At 31.8% G+C, this 23,508-nt stretch overlaps 1 protein-coding gene across 1 annotated transcript in view; it reads left to right on the top strand.

Annotated features, from left to right (window-relative positions):
* The window catches only part of LOC107454895 (locomotion-related protein Hikaru genki), a 173,239-nt gene that overhangs the window by 145,415 nt on the left and 4,316 nt on the right, over positions 1-23,508 (top strand). The window contains exons 4-8 of the mRNA XM_016072238.3: positions 3,023-3,182; positions 6,217-6,365; positions 16,359-16,535; positions 19,740-19,916; positions 23,271-23,441. Of these exons, the coding sequence (XP_015927724.1) occupies positions 3,023-3,182; positions 6,217-6,365; positions 16,359-16,535; positions 19,740-19,916; positions 23,271-23,441 (834 nt within the window). The remainder of the gene's footprint in view (positions 1-3,022; positions 3,183-6,216; positions 6,366-16,358; positions 16,536-19,739; positions 19,917-23,270; positions 23,442-23,508) is intronic.

Raw genomic sequence — 23,508 nt, 5'->3', positions numbered from 1 at the left:
GGATCTCTTTCAGCAATCGCCAAAAAGAGCTCTTTAGATAAGAACCTCACACCAATATTATGAATACATTTTAATCTACTTATTTGTTTAGTTAATATTTTATGTTTTAAAATTTTTTCGTGTTTTTTCATTTAACCTTTTTCGCACCAAATGCAGAGGTTTGCCTGGTCGCTGGAAGAGGTTTTGATGATCTCTCCAAAAGGTTTTCTTCAACACAATGTCAATGGAGAAAATACCGTGAGTCCCAAAAGTCGTCGCAGATAGAGGTGGCCTTTTCTAGAAGTTTCATTGTACACCATAAAATATTATTAAAAGCGATTAAACACTCCCGAAATAGCTAATGTTAGGATTCACAATTTCGAGACAAATGCACCTTATTGAGATTGTGGTCAGCATAGTTTATAACCCTTTTTTCGGACAAGGTAAAACAGCAGGAACAATTTTTTTTTCTTCTGTTACATGAGATTTTTTTAGCAGATCTTTAGATACTTTCGCATCGCTGATTTCAAATCTGCAATCGAATTCTCATTCCAAGCTATAGTTTTTTTTTCGATCAGTGTAGTCTATTTTTTCGAAATGTATATAAGTTTAAAGGTATTAAAGGCTCTCGATATCTCAAAGTTGTAGGAACACAAAAAAAAATTTCGAGATAGCGAGTTTTTGAGATAATGAGTTCAGAACTAAATATGTTCTAAAAAGTAGAAAAATATATTCTAAAATATCACTATAAGAAATAGAGTCATGATACATCAGAATAACTATTAATAAATATGTTTGTATTGATAGTCGACTATAAGTCTAAATACAACAATGATAATTTTATTTTCAAAAGTAAGACGAAAATAATTGTGCATTAAATAGAAAGGAATTGGTTTACAATAAATTTATATTGTGATTTTTCCGGAAAAAAATCATATTCTATTCCAAAAAAATATTGACATAACTAGATTTCGAGAAGAAACTCTTGGACATAGGAATTCAAATTAACACTAAGAGGATATATAATGCCATGTTTTTTTGACATAACAAGGTTTTCGAGATATTTAGAGTATACTGTAGATAATAGGGGGTCGCATAAATGCAGCACCAAACTTCTATGGGAGATAAGCACATCATCAGGATTAAAATTGCATAGGTATCCATGCGCGGAAATATCGTCATATGCCTCTAGGGACGCTTACCTATTTTGAAGTGCTTCTTCGTGTGTCATAAGAGGGTAGAGACCCTAACCGCGTACAATGACATTTGCATGGGTATGGGTTGCTATGCAGTTTTATTCTTGAATGATATGCTCTAACTCTCCTAGACGTTTGTCCTAATACTTATGCGACCCTCTGTTATATATAACGTTTTTAAACTTATACATTTTGACAAAAAGTAGTCTAAAAATGCCATTTAAAAAATATGTAGCTTTAGGAGCAAAACAAATTTCACATTTGAAATTTCCCACACTTGAATTAGGCAAAATCAAGTATTTCAATAAAGGCAACAAAACATCTGTTTCCCCATCAGGGTAATCATTATATCATAATAAATCAACCCTACACAATGAGACGGAAAACTGAAAGTAATATTACCAGTTCAATTAAAAAAAGGAATGTTAAAATTAATATTTTTTATTGTTCTTTGTTGCCGTTCCCCATAAATTTACATTATTAGATTAAGCAAAACACGTTTTCAGAAGTTCAACACGTCAAAATAATGATTCTTTGTTCAGTATTATTAGGTACCAAAAATAATGCTATTGCTCGGGACTAATTCAAAATTGTCAAAACTTACCACAATTAACCCCTTAACGATCGGTTAATTTCCAGGAAAAGGATCATAAAAGTGCCTATTTTTTTATTCCTGTATCCCTGATTAGTGTTGACATCTAGTTTAAAATAAGCTAACTATCTACAATTACCTTAAAAATATCCTGGTACTGCCATCTGGTGTGTAAAATGATAAATAAGATGTTTTCCGGGCAAAAAAAATGAATTAGTTTTATTCTTATTGGCGCGTTACTACTGAACACTCCAGCCCGGAAATATCACGGGAGCGAGAAATAGAGGGCGAAACCTCAGCCCTTCATTTTCACGTGAGCGAGAAGGAAGGACTTAAACAATTTCCTCCATTAATTTCGTATTTTGAATATTTTTTTTAAATTTAAATTACGAATCACTTTAAGATATTTAGATTCATAGAAATACATTTCAAAAACGTAACTATAAACAAAATAAACTGGTGGTTTCAAATAGTTTTCTAACTTATAATTCTGTGATGTCTACCTACACTGGTGATGCGTATGTTTACATGGCATAATCGATTAAAGATAAATATTTGTTAAAGGACGTGCTATCAAAAAGAGCGGTAAGCTACTAAACATCATAGATATTATCCCTTAAATATTTGAAAAAACAGAATTGTCTAAAGTTTAATTTATAATATTGCTTAAGGCTAAACATGAGGGAAAAATTCTTTATCAAACGTCTCTTCCGAATAAAGGGATGTATAAATTTCGCATTTTATTTATTTTTACATTAAATTTCGCATTTATTTATTTTTACATTAAATTTCACATTTTATTTATTTTTAAGTTATATTTTACATTCTATTTGTAATTTTTTCATTTTTGCTTTACTTTTTGATCTCTACGTTTCAGAACTGGAAGACTTATGTTTATTTCATATTTATTCTCTTAAAAATAAAGTTAAAAATATTAAGATTAAGGAAAATTTTAGACATACATCGACAAACCTAAATATTCTGTAGTTTGACTTATAAAATGCTGTTGCTGAATATGTGACCACAGTGATTATTTCTTATCGATAGAAAAAAAATTGTTTTTCTTTATTGACCGTCTGTTGACCACGACCTCCGACAAAAACTTCCAAGTTACATCAATTCCTAAACATATCTTAAAAAACCCCATCATAATATACTGACTCACGCTATCATTCGAACTATATTTATTATAAATCTGAATATGACCATAAATCTATAATCTGACACTGTATTTACTTTTATTTTCTCTGTGCAGCGGACGTGGCTCCCACTATCACTTATAACGTTGTGTCCGGAGACGCCGGAATAACGAAATCGGGGCAAGTGGTCATCCTGCCGAACTCCATCATTCATTTTGACTGTCTGCTACAACGACAGAACGGAAATCCAAGCTGGACGTGGACGGCTACTCACAGGTAAAGCATTTATCAATGGATTTCAGAAGAGGAAATAGTGGGCTATCGATTGAAAGCGAAGCCTCTGGGGAATTTTAACTCGATCGAAATTATAATATCCTTATTTGTATGCAAAGGTTGATTTGCATCTTTAGGAATTTAGCTCTGGATTGAAGTTAAGGCAGTGATGATGATTTTTGGATTAACGTTATTGGATTTTGAAGAGCTGCCAAAAATATTAGATGAAGAACAGAGAGAAGCTTTTAAACATTCCTTCTCTTTTTTTTTTTAAATTTTTTTCTGAATAATTTAAGTTATCAAAACAATTTTTCCGAAGAATTGTTTTTAAAATTATTTTCTCAAGCATATTATTTTCAAACAAGAAAAAACTTATTTTATTAATTTAGAGTTTACGTAACATATAAATTAATATAATATATATATTATTTTAGAAATAAATTTGCGCATGCTTGTTTTCTGGAGTAGTAAAAATTTAAAGTATTTAGTAAGGAAAAATGTATTAATAGCCACCGTATATATATATATATANGCAGTTTTGAAGGCTAAAGGTGGTCCTACATGTTATTAGCAGGTTGGTCATAATGTAATGGCTCTTCGGTATATATATATATATATATATATATATATAAAGTACTCCCTTGCGGCCAGGTACCCATTGCATCAACTACGTACATATAACACGAACGACTTTTATAGTTGTTCGTTTATATGTACGTAGTTTTTTTATATACGTATAGTTTTTTTTATTTAATGACTTACAAATCAAAAAAAGTGTTCATAAAATTATTTTGTGTCTTAAAAAGGTTACTAAAATAGCAATGATAGAATAGAAAAACTATTGCAAAACGGCTAAATCGGGTTAAATAATTTAAAAAAAATTGCAAGTTTGGTAACCATCTTGTTTTAAATTTGAAATTAACAAACAGCTCATAGCATATTGAGCATCTCTTTCCTACGTACAACATTTCAAATTTATTGGTTGATTTTAGATATTTTTAATCATTTATCTTATTTGATTTCAATGAAGTGATATGAAAATAGCTCCTTTGAAAAAGATAACATAGTTCCATTTAATTTCAGTAAATGTGTTCGATTGTATAGTATTTTAATTTTAAACATTACCGGTTTTTGATTTTAAACTTGAATGCAATGGAGCATTTAAAATATTTGTGTACAGTGTGCAAAATAAAAAAGAGAACTTCTTCAACACTTTTTGTTCAAGAAATAACTTTTAGCGAACCGAATTGCGATCTCAATGGTTTGAGAATCTAATCCGCACCAGTAGAATGAGAAAGAAGCTCTGCACCAGGGCCGCATACTTGGAGAATACATGTATTCTCCAAGTATGCGGCCCAAAACTCTTTAGGACGTGCACGTTCTAAAGAGATTTGGGCAGCTAGAGTTTGAAAGGCTCGTTTTACATGGTACCGTGAGCCATGAAGAGAGAATTGCAATCACTTATAGATTATTATGTTTTTGAAGTGGTTAAATATACTAATTAATTTATGCGGATGATGTTTGAAATTGCTAAATCAAACATAAAACTTTCGTTCTGTAATGATCTTGATTTTCAATAAAGTATGGAGGTTATGCCTAATTTGGAAAATACATTTAATTATATAATGTAGTTGCATCCTAGTAGTTTAATATTTGCTTGCAACAATATTTTTAATCAAAATTTTCATTTTTCAATTATTTTTTTTTTTTGGCTGAGGTAGAAAAATTACTTTTAATCTATGCAAATTAAAAAGACATGTCCTGACTAACTGACTGATTCAGTATTGCGAAGCTCAAACTACTGAAGTTCACATTTGTACAATGATTTTCTTTTATGACGTAAGCAACTACTAAGGAAGAATTAACTTTCTGATACTCCACCTCTAAGGGGTTTGAAAAACCTCCGATTTCGTTACTTTGTTGTCTTGAGTAATAATTAAAGTAGTGTTTAATAACTAGTTATACGTTAGGCAATTATTTAGATTCATTTTTTAGACTGCCTTAAGTAATAATTTAAGTAGTGCTGAATACTTATGCGTTAAGTATTATTTAGAATAATTTTGTATTTTTATGGAACTAAAAACTAAGTTAAGTAAGTATTTAGATTTATTTTTGATCCTTTCTAAAAAGGGTGTAGAAATGTTAAACATAAACAGTCCTACGTAGCCGCATATTATCATACCGATCATTGGTGACGGAGCTAGCCTTATTCGAGCAAAAGCATATATATAATACGATACTCAAGTTATGACTCGAGAGGTGCGTGAGGAAGTAGTACGGCACGTAATAAAGTATTGGGGGTGAGTTTTCTATTTTATCTCATGACAGAGATGGAAATAATTTTAATAATTCTGCCTCCTGAAATGTTCCGAAGTCATACTTACGGCTTTTTGTGGGACATATTTTAAATCATTATTGAAATTTGATACATAGATAACTTTTACAATATTGCTGACATCTCTTGAACACAGTAAAAACTGAAATCAAAGCACTTCATTACGGGCAACAACTAGTACTGTATAAATTACATTGGAATACACAACGTTTTTAATCATATGTTATCATTTATTTCTCTAGGTTCCTTGGGAGGTCAGAAAAAATATCCAAGTAATTAAAATACTGTATAAATTATTCTGGTTTACACAACTTTTTAATCAAAATTTTATAATTTATCTTTCTAGATTTTGGGGTGATTGGAAAAAACAGTATCTAAGTCGTCATAGTATTGTATAAATTATATATGCGTCCACAACGTTTTTAATCAAAATTTTATCATATATCATTCTGGGTTTTTTGAGAGGTTAAAAAAATCATTACCCGAGTAGTTATAATATTGTATAAGTTATATTGGAGGTGTACACAACGTTTTCAATCAAAATTTTATCATGCATCATTCTGGGTTTTTTGAGAGCTTAGAAAAAACAGTACCCCAGTAGTTATATTATTGTATAAGTTATATTGGTGGTGTACACAAGTTTTTAATCAAAATTGTATCATTTCTTTTCTTTGTGCTGTTGATCTGATGGTACCTTGAAAGACAGTATCCCAGTGGCTGGGCTGACGGAATAGAAGAACGTGGACTTAAGTACAGACTCTCTATTTATTATGCCAAAGATACAGATGATGGAATATTTACCTGCACAACACCAAAAGGACACTCCAATGAAGTTCATGTCAGAGTTCGAAGTAAGTCATGGTCACGGTGAATTTATGGTTAATCCTTTGACGGCACACTGGTGTCCTTTTTATCTATATTTTTTCCCCGACTCTTTAATTACAAGCAAAAATTTATTTTGATATTTTCTGTTGTTGTTGTGGCTTATCCTCCAATGCCTAACAAAGTCAGACGAGGTCCATCAGACTGTAGACCCAAAGGAAATCGAGGACCAGAAGGAGGGATAAGTTCTGGGTCAAAGAAGTCATAGGGAGGAGGTGAGATACAGCTTCTGTTGATCCGGAGATCTGAGCTTCTCTGTCTTGGAAAGAAATCTGTCTTGGCTCGTGTTGGTGTTCTTTTTCGTCTGGCACCTACCCTTCGGCCTGTCCGGCTTGGGAGACCCTACTGGTAGCAAGCTACAGCCGGCTTAGCCCTCCGGGTCATTGGTACACGCAAGACTCACCGCCCCGACAAGGCAGGAACACCATCGGGAAGATATTTTTTAGCTTTAAGGAACAGTCTAATACGAGCTAAGGTAGACAACGTTAAAGAGCACAAAAATATTATTAAAAGCAGACAGCTGTTTCGGATGCTCAAAGGGCAACCTTCATCAGTGCAACAGAAAACAATAAGAGAACAGAGTAAATATATATAGAAAGATGACGTCACAAGAGGGTTTAGACCAACGGCCAATAGGAGGGAAGGGTGAATGGAAGACGACGAATAGGAAGCAAGGAACAAAAAGGGGGGGTTAGTTAGGTTTTATCATAGATTTCCAAACAGGAGAAATATAAGGAACACTTGATAGGTCATTGACCAACAGTTTGGAATTTTTGAAAATATGATAAGACTCATAAAAATCTAAATCATATATTGAGGAACAATTTTGAATGACTTTAGAAGAGGAAAAATTAAAATTATGATTAGAGTCCCAACAATGTTGGGCAATAGATGAGCGTTTAAATTCTTGTTTTTTGACATAAGCTTCATGTTCCTTGACACGGCACTTTAAGGCACGCTTAGTTTGGCCAATATATGAAAGGCCGCATTGGCAATTAATTTGGTATATACCCCAGTTATTTTGACTGTCAATGGGCTGTTTGAGATTAGAAAATTTTATCTTATTAATGGGACTGAAAATAATATTAAAATCAAACTTCATTAGGATGTTAGCAACTTGCCGACTTATTTTAGGAAAATAGGGTAAAATTACCAAATTGTTAGAGAATTCTTTGGAAGGTTTATCGGTAGGCGATTGTTTAGTTACGTTTTTATAAATATTATCAATAATGCTAGGGGAATAACCTCTGTCATGAGCAATGGCTTTGATGTAGTTTAATTCTGCATCAAGAAGATCAATATTGAAACAAATATTAACAGCACGGTGGACAAAAGACCGAAAAGAGGCAAGTTTTTGGTTGGGAGGGTGGGCGGATCTGTAATGAGGGGGAAGAGAAACANATCGATTACATTTTTGGCCAACTCTGATCTGTAATGAGGGGGAAGAGAAACAGCAAAAGGTTTGCGAAAGACAGTAGTATGGAATGAATTATCATTCCGAGTCACAAGCACATCTAAGAAAGGAAGTTTTTGATCAGACTCTAATTCATAGGTGAACTGAATGCAAGAATCAATGCTGTTCATAACATTAAGGATTTGATCTAAATTACAATTATTTTCCTCTAACAAAGCAAAACTGTCATCAACGTATCTTTTATGAAAGGGGAAAGTTAAGATTTTGAATAGTTTACTCTCAAAATAATGCATATAGATGTCACTAAGTATAGGGCTCAAAGGATTTCCCATGGCAAGACCATTGGTCATACGGTAAAATTTTTTGTCAAACGCGAAAGTATTTTGTTGTTAACATATTCATTGACCTCATATTGGGAAAAATGATATTCCGAAAGTCTAAGTTTTAGGCATTCCAAAGCCCCCTCAACAGGAACATTAGTGAACAGTGATTTTACATCAAATGAGGCCATCAAATAACCATTAGGTTTTAGATTTTTAACTTCTTTAACAAACTCAAGAGAATTTTTGGTAGTAAAAGAATTATTACCAAGGAGAGGGGAGAAGACAGAAACTAAAAATTTTGCGAGTTTGTAAGACGAGGTAAGAATGTTGGAGACAATTGGTCTAAAAGGAGTGCCAACTTTATGTAGCTTAGGTAAAGTATAAAATCTAGCGCAATGAGAAACAGAGGGAGTCAAAACAACCTTAAGTCTATTGGGAATTAACATAGAGGATTTAATAGTTGATTTTATAACATTTAATTCTTTAGTGCTCGGATCTTTGGGAATTTCTTTATAAGGACCTTCAAGAATAAGTTGTTTAGATTTCTCCAAATAGTCTGTTTTGTTTAGAAGAACAATTTGACCACCTTTGTCAGCTTTGGTAACGATTAAGTTGGGATTGGACTTTATATCTTTAAGAATTACTTTAGAGGAAAGGCTAAGGTTTGAATTAGATATTTTTGAGTTGAAGTCTACGGTATTGGCAATAAGGTGTCTGATAGAATCTTTTTGAGCATCATTAATTTTACTGAATTTAAAAGATCTTTCTATAGATCTTTAAAAGATCTTTCTATTTAAAAGATCTTTCTATCACCTGTGAACAGTCTAATAGTTACTAAAAAATCTGGTAAATTATCGTAATTCCACTTGTACTAATACTTGTACTACTTGCACCAAATCAGAGAAAAAATATTATTTTAATTTTTTTTCATTCATGTTTAAACATTTAATAATAAATGATTTTATAAGATAAATAAATTTTAATGACGAATAACTGTTTCTCTTAAATATAAATAACTGCAAACGAATGCAAATTTGAAAAATTATTTTTTGGATGTGAACCATGTTTGGAAGATTTCAACTTTAATGCAAATTTAGACACCAGTGTTTTATGCTGTATTTCATAACCATAAAGTATTAAAATGCTAAATTTATTATTTTTCACTTATTCTGACCCAAATCAAAACAAAATAAAGAGAAAGGTATGAAAAATAAGTTTCATAAAAATTCTGCTTCAAAGGGTTAAAAAAAAAAAAAACGTGTTCTCTCTTATGGTTAAAAACGTGAAGGGAATTTCAATCTAACCTTACGAACCATACTATTTTAGTTATCGTCAAACATAAGAATATTATTTTCGATCGAAAATTTCAATCCAATTACTTGGGTAAACGTGTTGGAGCTTGTTTAAGGAAAATGTAAAAGTTTCAACAATAGTTTTATTAATAGCGTTTTTATTAGGAAAATACGGCACAAAACTTTAAAATTCTTTATCTAAATAAAATAGGTAGTTGCGGACGCAAAAAATATCCGATTAGTTTAAATATACATTTATTATTACATTTTTAATTATGTGTGTCTATATAACATAATTACTATTTTGCAAATATTTGTGCCAATATGTTGAAGTAAAAATAAAGATATGCATAAAAAAAAGTTAGACACCTCTGTTCTTATCGCTTATAAAAAAAACATGAAGCCAATTTCACCAACACTTTGGATCGTCACTATATTCTGGTTTACATGTAACGTACACACACCGGCTCACCGTCTATTGATAGCACACATGTATGTATCTATCAAATACAAAAATATCGTGATCATTATTGATAACTATAATTATCTAATATGATAATGTCGAGATTGTTATAAATAACATGACGTATTTTACATAACGATAATTATTAAATAAACTATCATTGTTAGTGATGATTAATTTCATTTTGGTAGCAAAAATATTAATCATTGGGAATATAATATAAACTGGTTAAATTGGAAAAAATATCGCGATACGTTGGTAAAATATCGATATTTTTTTAGAATATCAGTCGCATCACTTGGTACTTAATTTTCACGTTGACGACCACGTGCAAAAGTCGTCATTTTGTGAATTTTCTTTTTTGAATCAAAGTATGTGCGATTTATTTATATAACGTTACGTTAAGTAATACACGATTATTTAATGTGTTATAAGAACACCCATATACATCACTGAATTTTTTTTTATTATTTAATATTTTACCTATGTTAAAATAAGTTTGGAAGTGGTTCAAATTTAAATATTTACTCATTTCTGTATGGGTTTATAAGTTGTGTTAGTATTTTATCTACTTCTTTATAATCAATAACTATATGAGAATGAATTCGGAAGTCACCAAAAGGAATTTGGCGCTGTGTTGGCGCAAATGGTTGAAGGGGAAATACGTCAGTAAAGACTAAATGTTTATGCTAAGCGTCAGATTTTGGTGAAAATTTGTCGAAATGTGTTATTGACACTTTTGCACATTTGGAAAAAATTGATTAAATGTGTTACCGGAAACCGTGGTGGCACAGGAGTTAAGTGTTCGCCTATCTTTGAGGTGACCCAGGATCGAATTCCGGCTGGGACTGGTTGATACGAATTCGGCCCCCTTCTCGCACCGACGGCAGAGCTCTGGTGTGAAATATCCTCAGTGGAAGAAAGGTTAGAATCCCCATGCCGTTGAACCCGTGGATAGTTTTTATGGTTTCTCTCTAAATATAACGCAGGGCCGGGATAGCTTGGATGGTAGGGAACTGGACCCATGTCCAATTGGTCGTGTGTTCGATCCCTGTCGACCTAAGACTCTCCGTGTAGTAAATGGTGAATGGTGCACGTTAAATCTGTTGAGTCACTAAGTCCTCCATGTTCCCATAACAAATTAAAACCTCTGGGGGTACTGATTCATGAGTTCCTTTGTCTTCTGGAATGGTTCAAAATTACAAGGCTATGGAGTTGAGCATTAGTAGTCGTAAACCCAAACATTGGGTCGGCTGTTCAACGACGGTTATAAAATAAAATTAATATAACGCAAATGTGGGTTCGTTCAATCAAAAAAATTCCTCCACGAAAACTAGTTTGTCCTAATGCATGATCCAGGAATTTCCCCTGGCTTGTGTTCAAAATTACATGGTGAACATTGATAGACGCAAACTCAAAACTAAATCGGCTGTTCAACGCCAATTACAAATATGTTACGATTGTTTAATTCTTAACCCCAGCTTTTATTGAAATAAGTTACTTAAGAAGTCAACATCGGAAAACACGGCAAGCTTTTTTAATTTTAAAAATTGCATTAAAAAGTTACTATTTGTTAAATAATAAAGCTTTCCTTATAATTCACTTACAAGCATTCGCTTTTTAAACCTTAATTGATCAAAAATATATTTTAGCACTTTTATATTTATAAAATTTATTATTAAAATAAGTTTGAAAAGAAAATTTAATCTACAATGACATCTTCTCGGAAATGAAAAACAAAAAATTCAAAAGAATCTATAACTATGGCAAAGTGGGATTCTGCATTTATTTTAGAGAATTAATACTGTTTTATTTATAGCCACTTAAGGCAGAATTAGACGTTGGTAGATGACGCTCATAAGTTATGACGCAACTCCCAATGCATTTCTGAGATTTTTAATAGAACTTGAAAATAAAGTACTTTTTTTCTTGGCTGCTAAGAAAAAAAATAAAATATTTATGTCGAGGAAAAATGTGAAAAACGCGATGACATTTAAGTAAATCTTATATACTTCCAGATTGCTTCGAGTTTCTGAACAATAAAATTTTTCAGGATTTATTTAGAGCAATTTGTTCTAAAACATTATTTTTCCTTGGGATTTAAATTTTCTTTTAAGTAATTACCTAAGAGAAATTTTATTCAATTTCTCAAAATTTATTGTCCGGGAAAGTCTAATTTGTCCAGATTCATACGAATTTAGTGAAAGCAGAATATTAAAAAAAAAATTTAAACAAAATCAAAGTACTACCGTATTAATGTAGATCATATTAATGACCTCCATATTAATGTAGACTCCCACTCAATAAATTGACAATTAATTGCGTTTTACCCATTTTAATTTGCCAATCAATTTAATTTACTTCTTAATTTTAAATTCCCTCCAGGCAAATTCTAAATTCTTATACATTGCTAATCTGCTGAGCACTAAATGTACTACAGTGTGTCAAATAAAAAAACGGACCACCCTGAATAACTTTTGATCTAATGATCGGATCTTTACGTTCTGTAACTCAATATGAATGGTTCGAGACGGCGACCTCAAATATGCTAATTAATTAGTGCAGACTATATCTTAAGTTACGAAATCAGACTCAAAAACGTACTTTCTCTTAATTAACATTCAACTCAACCTTTTTTCCTCAACTTTTTTTCTCATTAACTCAACCTTTTTTCCTTCAGATTCCAATTTCTGATCCATAAAATATAGGTGATAGCCGCAATCTGGTAAATATTGGCTATTGGGAGCACATATGCGCCCAGCGAAAACCATGGGTGTATCCTATGGGTCTATATGTAAGGTGTAGCCATCTGTGTAGATTTTCGATGTAAAGGCATACTTGGCAAAAGCATTGGTGTTTAGTCTGTCTTAAGTGTATGTTAGAAATTAGTTTCTCTTGTTAATGTACAACACTCGCAATAGTAATCTTATTTCTCGTTGCTTAGCAACGAAAATTAATTTGTCAAATATTCAAAAACCGAATGCATGCGCATTATAACAATCAAATCTCGTTTTAATATTTAAAAGTCTGTAAATAAACAATATATAATGAACATACAAAATGTTTGTTCAGTTTTTGGAGTTAATAAAGTAGTAATAGCATTTGGATTATGTGTAATGTTTTAATTACCCCATCTACAAAATCAATATTGCGTGAAAAAAGTGTACTGTCCAAAGCTAGGAGCAGTTAGCAATCAAAGGGTTAAAAATTAATCACACCAAATATTTAATTGAATTTGTTCAATCAGGTACAAACAAAATTAGCGTTTTCTGAATTATTTAACTTCACCCTCCTCAAAAAAATTAAGATACATATATAAATATACAAATATCTAGCTCAAAGAAATATATCTAGCTCAAAGTCGCCCTGTCTGGAGGCAACTAATTAAGAAAGCCTTGGCCTGCACTAGGCTGTAGTGGTGACGAAGAAGAAGAAGAGAATATAAATATGCAGGAGCCTTCCAAACTTTAATATCTTGTATAAAAATGTAATTCGTTTTTTTCCCTCCGTCTGTGTCACATAACGGATGTGAGGATACCGTATCATTTGATCCGTGTCGTAACTTTAAATGTAGCTTTATTTCATTATCTATTTTTTGTTCTGTTTTTGTATTATTTTATATTTACTTTCTTCAATTTTGCGAAATTGGAGTGTGTAAAGATTGCAGCAGCTACAGCTCAAATACAATACGCAATACTCAAATACAATAAATCTGCAACAATGGAATTTCGTATTTTTGATTTCTACACCCGAACTGCGTGACGCCGGAAAGTGGTGATTGCTTATTAACTTCCCCATGCAATATGTATAGCAATATGTATTAATAAAACATACAATGGAAAGAAAAAAAACCTGATCCAAATCCCAAATCTGTGCTCTTGTTCTCTAGTTATTAACGATACATACTATCATAATACTTTTACAACCGACTAAAATGCGTCCCATAAAATTTTATTTGTTTAATCTCAAAATAATCTGCACAAATTTAAATCAAAATGTTTTAAATATAAAAATTTGTATCGAAACACATTTTCCATTAAATTTCTATGTAAGTTGTTTTCAACCTTAGAAATATACTTACAGTAAAAGAGATTTTCATGATATTTTGTAGTTTAAATATGCGTATTATATAGAAGTCTTTTTTCGTAAAATGACTGTTTTATTCCGATTACAAATGGTATGAAATTTTTAGTTTCATATTCATAACTTACACATTAACTTTACAGAAACTATAAAATTTAAAATTTATAAACTTGCTATTAAATGGGCTGACAGACTGTTCACAATGTGTTTCTACTTTAAAAACGTTTTGGTTCAGTCACAATTTTATTCATTCTAAAATAAATGGAAAGTAAGTAAACAAAATACAACTTGAAAATATTTTTAAAAGAAAAATTCTTGAAGAAAACATTTTCTGTTATAAAAATGAAGTGTATAAGAAAAAGTTTTTAAAAAAATGAAACACGTCAAAGTAGAAGTTGCCGTTTGTTTATGGAGCTAATATCGTTCTATTTATTGAATGCTATATAAAGTTCTGTGTTTTGAGATTGTGCCCAATGCCCATAATTTTGAAAAATATGTCAGTATGGAATAAAAGAAAAACGACGCGTTTTTAGGTAGTTCTAAGTCAAAACTTTGATAAGATATATAAGTAACTGAAACTGCATAATGATAATAACTGCGTTTATTTACTTCTGAAGGAATTCTTGAAACTTTATGTAAGTATCAACAAAATAAATTTTTTTGGCTAGTAAAAATTTTGAAATAAAAATATAGTACTGGTTAGCTTAGTTTGTGTTGGCGACTAGTTTTTTCAAATTGTCTTAGTCTCCATAACCAATAAGTGCAAATTTTTATATCACCATGTATAGCTGAAAATATATCGAAAATTATCGATTTGTCGCGACATTTTTCAATTTAACTGTTTTATATTTTTACATTGCTCAAAATATTCGTTACCCAAATAAAATTTATCAGCTTCACCATAATATCGTATTAAATAATTATGGTTTTGTATAATATTCGCGATATTATCGTCTTGAATGTTACGCTCTCGATAATTATCGCGATAGTATCGTAGTGGATACTTGTAGATATCAGTAACGATCACGATACTATCGTACTCAAATTACATTATTATCATTAATGATCGTGACATTGTAGTATTTGATTCACCTATGTGTATTGATTCACTATGTAAGTGTTAACTAGGATCTGACATTGTTCTTACGAGTTGGTAAATTTGGTTTCATGGTTCTTATAACCTATAAAAACATTAAAAATAAAATAAATTTATTTTAAAAACAAAATTTAAATGCAATGGTGAAAAATTCTGATAGACTAGGGGGCACCCGGATAGCTACCGTTCACCAACCCCGATGATTGTTTCCCAATAATTGTTTTTTCTTGGCATAAAACAGTTTTTCTTTTACCGAAATTGAAACTATTCATTAAAATACGTGTACTAAAAAGAATATTAAGATCTATTCCAGATCTAATAACTCTATTACGATCTATTACTGAACATAAATAATTTTTCCAAGTAATCGTTTATTAAAATAACATTTAAAATTAAAAGTATATTGTTATAACTTAAGACCTAGATTATCTACGTATTCAAGGGTTTAGTTATAATATATCTGATGAGTTAACAATCATCAATTATTTTTGCTTACCTATTATTAAATATATTTTTTGCCATTGTATTAAAATTGCTATTAACGTCTCAATTAAACAGCTTAGTGAATAAAGCAGGTAAGCGTTATTTATTTCAGGGGTATTTTTTAATCGGGAAAAATAACAAAAAGTGGTCGCATCAATATGGATATGTTTAATGCAACAGAATGGTTTTTGCTTTCACTTTAACATAACTAATCCACATTAGTTTTGAATATGTCGACCAGGGTGGCCGAGTGGTTAGCGTGCCTGACTGCGGAGCCGATGGTTGTGGGTTCGAATGCGCGCAGGGCATGGATGTTTCGTTCTCTCTCACTGTATCTCTATGTCCTTTCATCTGTGTGATTGTGTGTGAATGTAACCCGCCCTATAAACGGGTTTGTGGTTGTATGACGTGGGAGACGTTACTCCACCGCCATGGCTTAGCCATAGGTGCCCACTGGGTAGCGATAAGAGAGTAGCAATTCTGGCATTTCTGAGGCCAATGGGAAATGAACCCAAGTGCCCGCCATTAACCAAAAAAAAAATTATTTGTTTTTAATATGCTTGTATGATTTTTATGCCAAATCAGGTTGTAGCAAAAATAAGGCAAGGAAGTATTTGCAATGCCTTATAATAAATCTGCAATAAATTAATTCGGATGCCTCTTTTTTTTCACACTTTGATTACAGCCCCTTTGAAATAGTCACTTACCTGGTTTATCCACTAAGCTCTTCAACTATTCCAACCTTTTTTTAAGGTTAATAAAACGTTTTTATTTAAATTAATTAAGTCTTTTTTTCTCCATTGTTCAGAAGTCCAATGTCCAACCATAGATTCTTTGGATCGTAATCGTGTGATGGCCGTTGAAGGTAATAAAATGCACAGTCAAGCAAGGTTTGCGTGTATGGAAGGATTCAATCTGATTGGACCAGAAGAAATCACGTGCACCGCATCCGGAACTTGGTCTGATTCACCACCATATTGTGAAGGTTAGATTTTCTTTAAAATATACTCTTCCTATATATCCAACCGTAGTGGCTGGGTGGTGCAGTTGGTTTGTCGTCGGCCTTCTGAGCCCAAGTCTGCGGATGATTATGCGGCATGTAAAAGATCCCTGGAGTGCCTTATTGGCTCTTGGCAAAATTTAATTCTTAGTGCACTTAAGCATCCAAATAGAGTCTCGGTGCTGCCATCTAGTGTGGCAGAAACTAGACGTCCTAATTAGCATGACCAACGGTGTCTCACCCATTGTGGTGGTCCTGAAATAGTGGATACCACCTCTGGAGAACGCACTAGGTCGGCAAAACCAATTGTGCAGCTCATTGGAAATAAAAAAATATATCCAACTGTTAAGTTATATTTTTACTACCAATTAAGTTTCAATACAGCCGTTTTAGTGCAAATTCTAATGATTATAAGGACAATTAAAACCCTCTTCCAATTACCGTAACCCCACGAAGACCATGATCACATATACGTGATCACGTGACTATCTCGTCACGACCCACAGTATCATACATGAAACGAGCCTTTCTGATTCTAGCGGCCCACGATCACAGGGACGTAATCTCAATACGGTATGCTCGTATTAGTACTCCTTCGTACGTACACAGCCGAGGCATGCAGGACTGGAGAAACGCTTCTTTTTCCTTCGTCCAATCCTGCAGAGGTCAAATAAACATAGAAAATATTACAATAATCCCTCATACAATAATTCAAATATGTAAACTGTTTCAAAAGCAACGCCTTTAATTTACATTTTTTAGAATTTTCGTCAAAAATGAAGTCAAAATAGTATGCACAGTAAGGGGTCGCCAACTAATATTTAAGGCCTGGATAAAACAAAAACGAAATTGAAATCTTGTGAGAATGACTGAATGAAAACAACCAAGAACAATTTAACTGTTTGATGGAACAGAAAGAATTTTTCAACCAATTATTTGAAATACCATTAAGTTTCATCAGACAAACAAATCGATTTTGATTATTTTCATACTGTCTTTCTCGCTGACTGAGATTCTGTTTCCTCGTCGCTAAAAATTTTGATTAGTGACCCCGACTGTGAGTATCTTTTTCTTTTAACAAGCATTCTTAAAATATACATTAAGGGCGGTAGTTACGGAGCACCCATTAATGTATCTTATCCTTTTAAAATCTTCATATCCAGCAACACTTTCATTAATCGATATAAGTATCGATGTTCAAAGATTATTTTAAATATTCACAGCACCTCATATCTTTGTGTTTACAAGTAACTGAAACACTTCTATTGACGTAGAAGTAGTTTACAGTTGATGCAAAATGCCCCTTTATGCACACACACACACATATAAAGCGCACTCGGAAATGTAACTGCGCAATCAAACCCGCCAAAATGGGAGGCGAATTGCATTATTTAAACACTGGCCGTGTAGACATAATCAATTTAATCGCGGAGCTTACATTTTCATGGCCATAAATTTGTAATATGTTTAATCTAACAATCAATTGTGCGACATTCAGACTCATTTGAAGCGAGATGATATTTGTTATGGCTGATTTGAATTAAGAGTTGCAAAGTTGAAGTACAGAGAAAATCTGTAATTCATACTTTATGTACAAATATGTGTTTATTTCTTAAATAAAAAATGAATGCCGAGTTTCAAATTTTGTGCAGTTAACAACTGTAGAATGAATCATAGCCAACCTAAATGTACGATACTGGCGAAATTATTATAATAGTGAAGCTCGTTTGATTCGAGCTGTTATTTAACGAGAAATTTTTTAATATATGGCTCTTTTAATGATTAAAAAAACCTCTAAAATGCTCTGTTTATAAAACTCTTTCTTATAGATCACTGTTTAGTGATTTATATGATCAGTTTATGTTGTGCCCATTGAGTTTATATAGTACCATGGGTGATCCATAAAGCTTAGATAGTTTAAGTTTACTTGATATAGGACCAATGTAGAAAATATGCTTATGGATCTATTACTACGCCCTAACTGTATTTTAGATTACTATTTAGTGATTTATATGGTCAGTTTATGCTGTGCCTATAGTTAATATAGTACCATGAGTAATCCATAAAGCTTTGGCAGTTTCAGTTTACTTGATATAGGCTAAAAGTAGGAAAATAGGCTTATGGGTCTATTACTACACTCTTACTCACGTTCTAACTCTATTATAGATCACTGATTAGTGATTTATATGGTTAGTTCGTGTTGTGCCCGTAGATAGTTTACATTGTACCATGGGTGATCTATAAAGCTTTGGCATTCTAGTTTGCTTGATATGGGGCAAAAGTAGGAAAATTACTTAAGGGTCTATTACTATGCTATTACTTACGCCCTAACTGTATTTTAGATTTTTGTTTAGTGATTTATATGGTTAGTTTGTGTTGTGCCCGTAGATGATTTACGTAGTACCATGGGTGATCCATAAAGCTTTGGCAGTTTTAGTTTACTTGATATGGGGCGAAAGTAGGAAATTACGCCTATGGTTCATTTGTAGCATTTTTAACAGCGGTCACTTTTTCAAACAATTGGGCATTTTTTTTTTTTAAATTTAAGCGATTAAAAAATTTATTTTAATAGTTTAAAGAATTTCTCTTGAAGTATTCTCCTAAAAATGGTAAACATTATAAGGTTCCTTTCTAAAGTGATGAGAAATTTTAAGAAACAAGCGTGTGAGGTATGATTTTTAAAATATTATAATATATTCGTGGCATCATAAACTTTGGTACTTCTCTATCTACTCTATAATAATTATTTATTTTGTTAGGTTGTCTTAATATTTTAAATAGTGTTAAAAAAATTAGTCATACCTTAATTATTTATTTAGATTCATTTTGTTTGGCTGTCAAAAGGTTCCTTTACTATAATTCAGGGGATCTAGGTTAAGTAATAATTTAAATAGAGTCGAATAGTTAGAAAGTATTTATTTAAAATATTTTTCTATTTTTACAGAATTAAAATCATAGTTACGAAGTAATTAGAGTTATATTTGATCCTTCCTAAAATAGCTGTAAAAATATTAAACATGGACAGTGCTATGGTGCCGCATACTGTTTTTTTCCTGTCAGAACGATGGTAAAATTAGCTTTTAAGTTTTAACCATCATAAAACTTATCTTTGATGGTCTTTTTATAGCAAAAAAAATGTTCTTGTATTTCCTATTTTATTGAAAAAGTTCAATGGTTGTCTTTTTACAGTAATACAGTGTCCACCTCTCGTTCTGGAAGACACCCATTTAAGAGTGGAGGCTCACAACCGGACATATGGGTCCAGAGTTATGTTTTCATGTCCGACAGGATATAGACTCGTGGGTTTACCAGTAATAATCTGCCTTAAGAATCAAACCTGGTCAAACTCAACACCATACTGTGAAGGTACTTTTTTTACTTTCATTATTTTCAGTTCTGTAAGAATTCGAAGAAAAAAAATTATATCGTTGATTTACCACCACCTACAGTTTCAATATAGAAGCATCGTTCAGTGTGACTGTGATTGGTTGAGAGTTAAAGTTTGCCAAAAAGAAACGAAACATAGTTTTTCTCGTGATACGGCATCAAGCCTCTTTATCTTTATGCGGCAGAATCATAGATATTCTTTTCCTTGATTTAAAAATTAATCTTAACCTGTTCAAAAATTTTTATATTCAATAATTAGCTTTAAATATCAGAGTATCTTGTGAAAGAATTAGCTTTCGTAAATTACAATATCTATATTTGGCCCTTTGATAAAATTATCTATTTTATTATATGCGAAATGAGCAGTTAATTTGCTTATAAAAAAATTTTCATACATAAATTATTTCTAGTAGAAAAATTTGAAGCTAAATTTTTTGAATAAAAATAAAACGTGAATAGAGGTGGCTTAGAGTCCCCTTGCCGTCGGGGTAACCGTGAGAGGTTTTCCTCTCTATGTAACGCAAAATCAGATAAGTTTCATCACAAAGCCCACCACGAAGGTAAATTTTTCCCAATGCTTGATCCAGGAGTTCCCTTGTCTTCTGGAGTGGGTTCATAATTACTTGACTACGGAGTTGAACATTAGTAGTCGTACACCCAAAAAAAATTGGGTCAGCTGTTTAATGACGGTTATAAAATAAAATGGGTTAATGAGCTAAATCAATTAATTAATAGTTTACCTATAGCGCAATCATGCGTTTCTTCGCAAATTCTGCAAAGCACAAAACACGTCTTTGAATCTTGAAAATGCAGTGTTTAAAAAATTTCACTTAAATCGTTTTTTCATGAAGATCTTTAATAACTCGAAATTAGGTATTAAAACATTTTAACCCGATAATAATTACCTATTTGAATTCTATTTTTTTCTTCTTTTTATCGTTTTTCTATTCAATTTTTTTTCGATACTCTACAAAATTACGTCATATTTATTTTTGTAAAAAGTTAGTCCAGCTTCTTAAAACTTCAATTATTTTTTCTTCATCCTGTGATACAAAACTACAAGAAAATATGTCTTATATATCACGAAAAAAAAACATTTTTTTTTCGAAAGCAGAAAATAAACACTAGTTCAACTATTCGAAGCAAATAGGAGAAGTTTTTAGCAATAGTATATTAGTATCGATCTTTCAAAATGAAAAAAGTTCCGAATCCAATAAGAACTTTTAAAAACAGAACTTCTTTTTGTAAATATATTGCTAAAATATGTCAGTTGCACTCGCGACTACGGTTCGGAAATTCTGCCTTAAGGTTTTTGCAATCATTAAAACTAACTTCAGCGAAGAATCTGAAAGCGACTTTAAGAACGTAAAAAACATTTCCCAGTTCCTTTTAACTAGTGATAGCTTAAGATTCGTTTTCAAACTAGAAAAAACTTAGTAATCAAACACAGTTTGAAAAAAAAAAGTTTCAGATTGTTGGTGTAAAAATGTTTTTCTCCGTTTATTTTCATTGGAAAAATCATTACAAACAATTTATCGAAAACTTAGATTGCATTATACTATAATTTAAATAATAAGATTTAATTATTTATATTTTTATACCACTGAAAAAAAAACATTTGTAAAGAAAAAAAATTTTTTTTTTTAAACTCTGCGCACTGCTTAAAACTAGCTGGCAAAGTATGAAATGATTTATATTTCACACATTGCCCAGGCAATATATATAATGTCGGATGCTATTTAGGCAAAGTATGAAATAAACGTCCTGATGAGGTTATTATGTAAATGATGTGCATGTTACTGTGAATGATCGAAATCGGCGGTTGTTGACTCCAAACATCACTGATGTTTCTTCTAATCTATCGTCAGTAAGTATTAAAATATCGAATAAATGTAATTATATCCACGAATAAATTAATATCACTTCGGATGTAATAAATATTTCGGACATTCACCAAAGCGACTATGTGATTGTCAACATTCACCGGTGAAAGTCAACAACCACCGATTTCGATCATTCACAGTAACATGAACATCATTTACATAATAACCTCATCAGGACGTTTATTTCATACTTTGCCTAAATAGCATCCGTTCCTTTCATTTATTAAATACTAGGTATCTCGAAAAGAATCAATTCAGATTACCAGAATTAGATAGAAATGTTCGGCTTGCTAAGCTCTAATCGGGAAGCGAGTGATTTTTTCTCAGAAAGTTTCAAGATTAATTACACTGTTTATCAACAGATGGCGTTGCTGACTGCCAGAAATATGGAATTTGCTCTACTCCAGCCTGTCTAACCATTTTAACAAAAAAGTTTCCAAGGGTGTCAGTTGATATTGTACTGCGTTTTCATTTTGTCTTAATCACATCAGTCTTAACAGCAAAGAGAAATTCTTCGATTATGATTCGTCAGATTTTTGATAACGCTTTTTTCTTTTCTTGCTTAAATATTAATTTACGATGTTTGATTTTTTACATTTTTAACAATGTTTTAAAAATATATATTTTAAGGTCGTCCGTTTCGCAACATCTTGTACTCAGAATGCTACGTAAAGCACATGAGTTGTGCAGTGAGCACATGCGCCTGTGTAATAATAGGATCATCATTCAGGATCCATAATCAATAAGGATCATTATTTTTAAATATTAATCGCAAACCATTCCGAAGTAGGATCAATCTCACATCAACAATCTCGACGACCAAACCGTATGCTTAGAATTTTTGTCAAAATAAAGTGAGATAACACACACAGTTTAAAGGCTGCAAGTTAATATTTAAGATCAAAAACATTTATCAAAAGCTGACAAATTGATCTACAAAAATAGCTCGCTTAAAAGCATGGATACTTTTTTGATTGCTGGAGAAATCTGAGAAGAGCTGTTTCTCTGCGTGTGAAATGCCTTCACTCATAATTCATTACTAATGGCGCCTTGTATCAATAATAATTCACCAAATTTTTACTTTTTCTTACTTAAACATCAATTTGCAATCTGTAATGTGCTTTTTTTTATTTCATTTTTAAGAAGGGTTCCAAAAATACAGAACATCCAGCATATATAAGTTACTAATATTATTGATTTGTCGAGTTGCGTGCCAAGCCTGATAATCCTCTGATTGATAATTTAAAGCCGGATGTGTCCCTGATAATTTGATTTGTAATGAAAAAAGGCTTACTTTTTAGTTTATTTCTTAGCCTTTGAATGTGAACCATCTTTAGTCACAGACAATGGAAAGTGCTTACATTTAAGTTTATTTTTAGAGCCATTGAATGTGAGCCACCTTTAGCTCCAAGCAATGGCATGCTGTTTACATGTAAGTTTGATTTTTCAGCCATTGAATGTGAGCCACCTTTAGCTCCAAACAATGGAAGAGTGTTGGATACTGGAAGATATTTAACAGGCGATTTTCTTCAGTTCACATGCAATGCTGGATTCGTTATTGTTGGAGAATCCATAACCGTGTGCGATGATAAGGGAGAATGGACATTTTCACCACCCATATGTGAGCATAATACGCTTTTTTTCTTTGTAAAAAAAATTTTTTTTACAATATTTTTTTAAATAGAATG

Source organism: Parasteatoda tepidariorum, chromosome 8 (assembly GCF_043381705.1).
Source record: "Parasteatoda tepidariorum isolate YZ-2023 chromosome 8, CAS_Ptep_4.0, whole genome shotgun sequence".
Lineage (NCBI taxonomy): Eukaryota > Metazoa > Arthropoda > Arachnida > Araneae > Theridiidae > Parasteatoda > Parasteatoda tepidariorum.
Note: the sequence above shows the minus strand (reverse complement) of the source record. Positions and strands in the feature narration are given on the sequence as shown.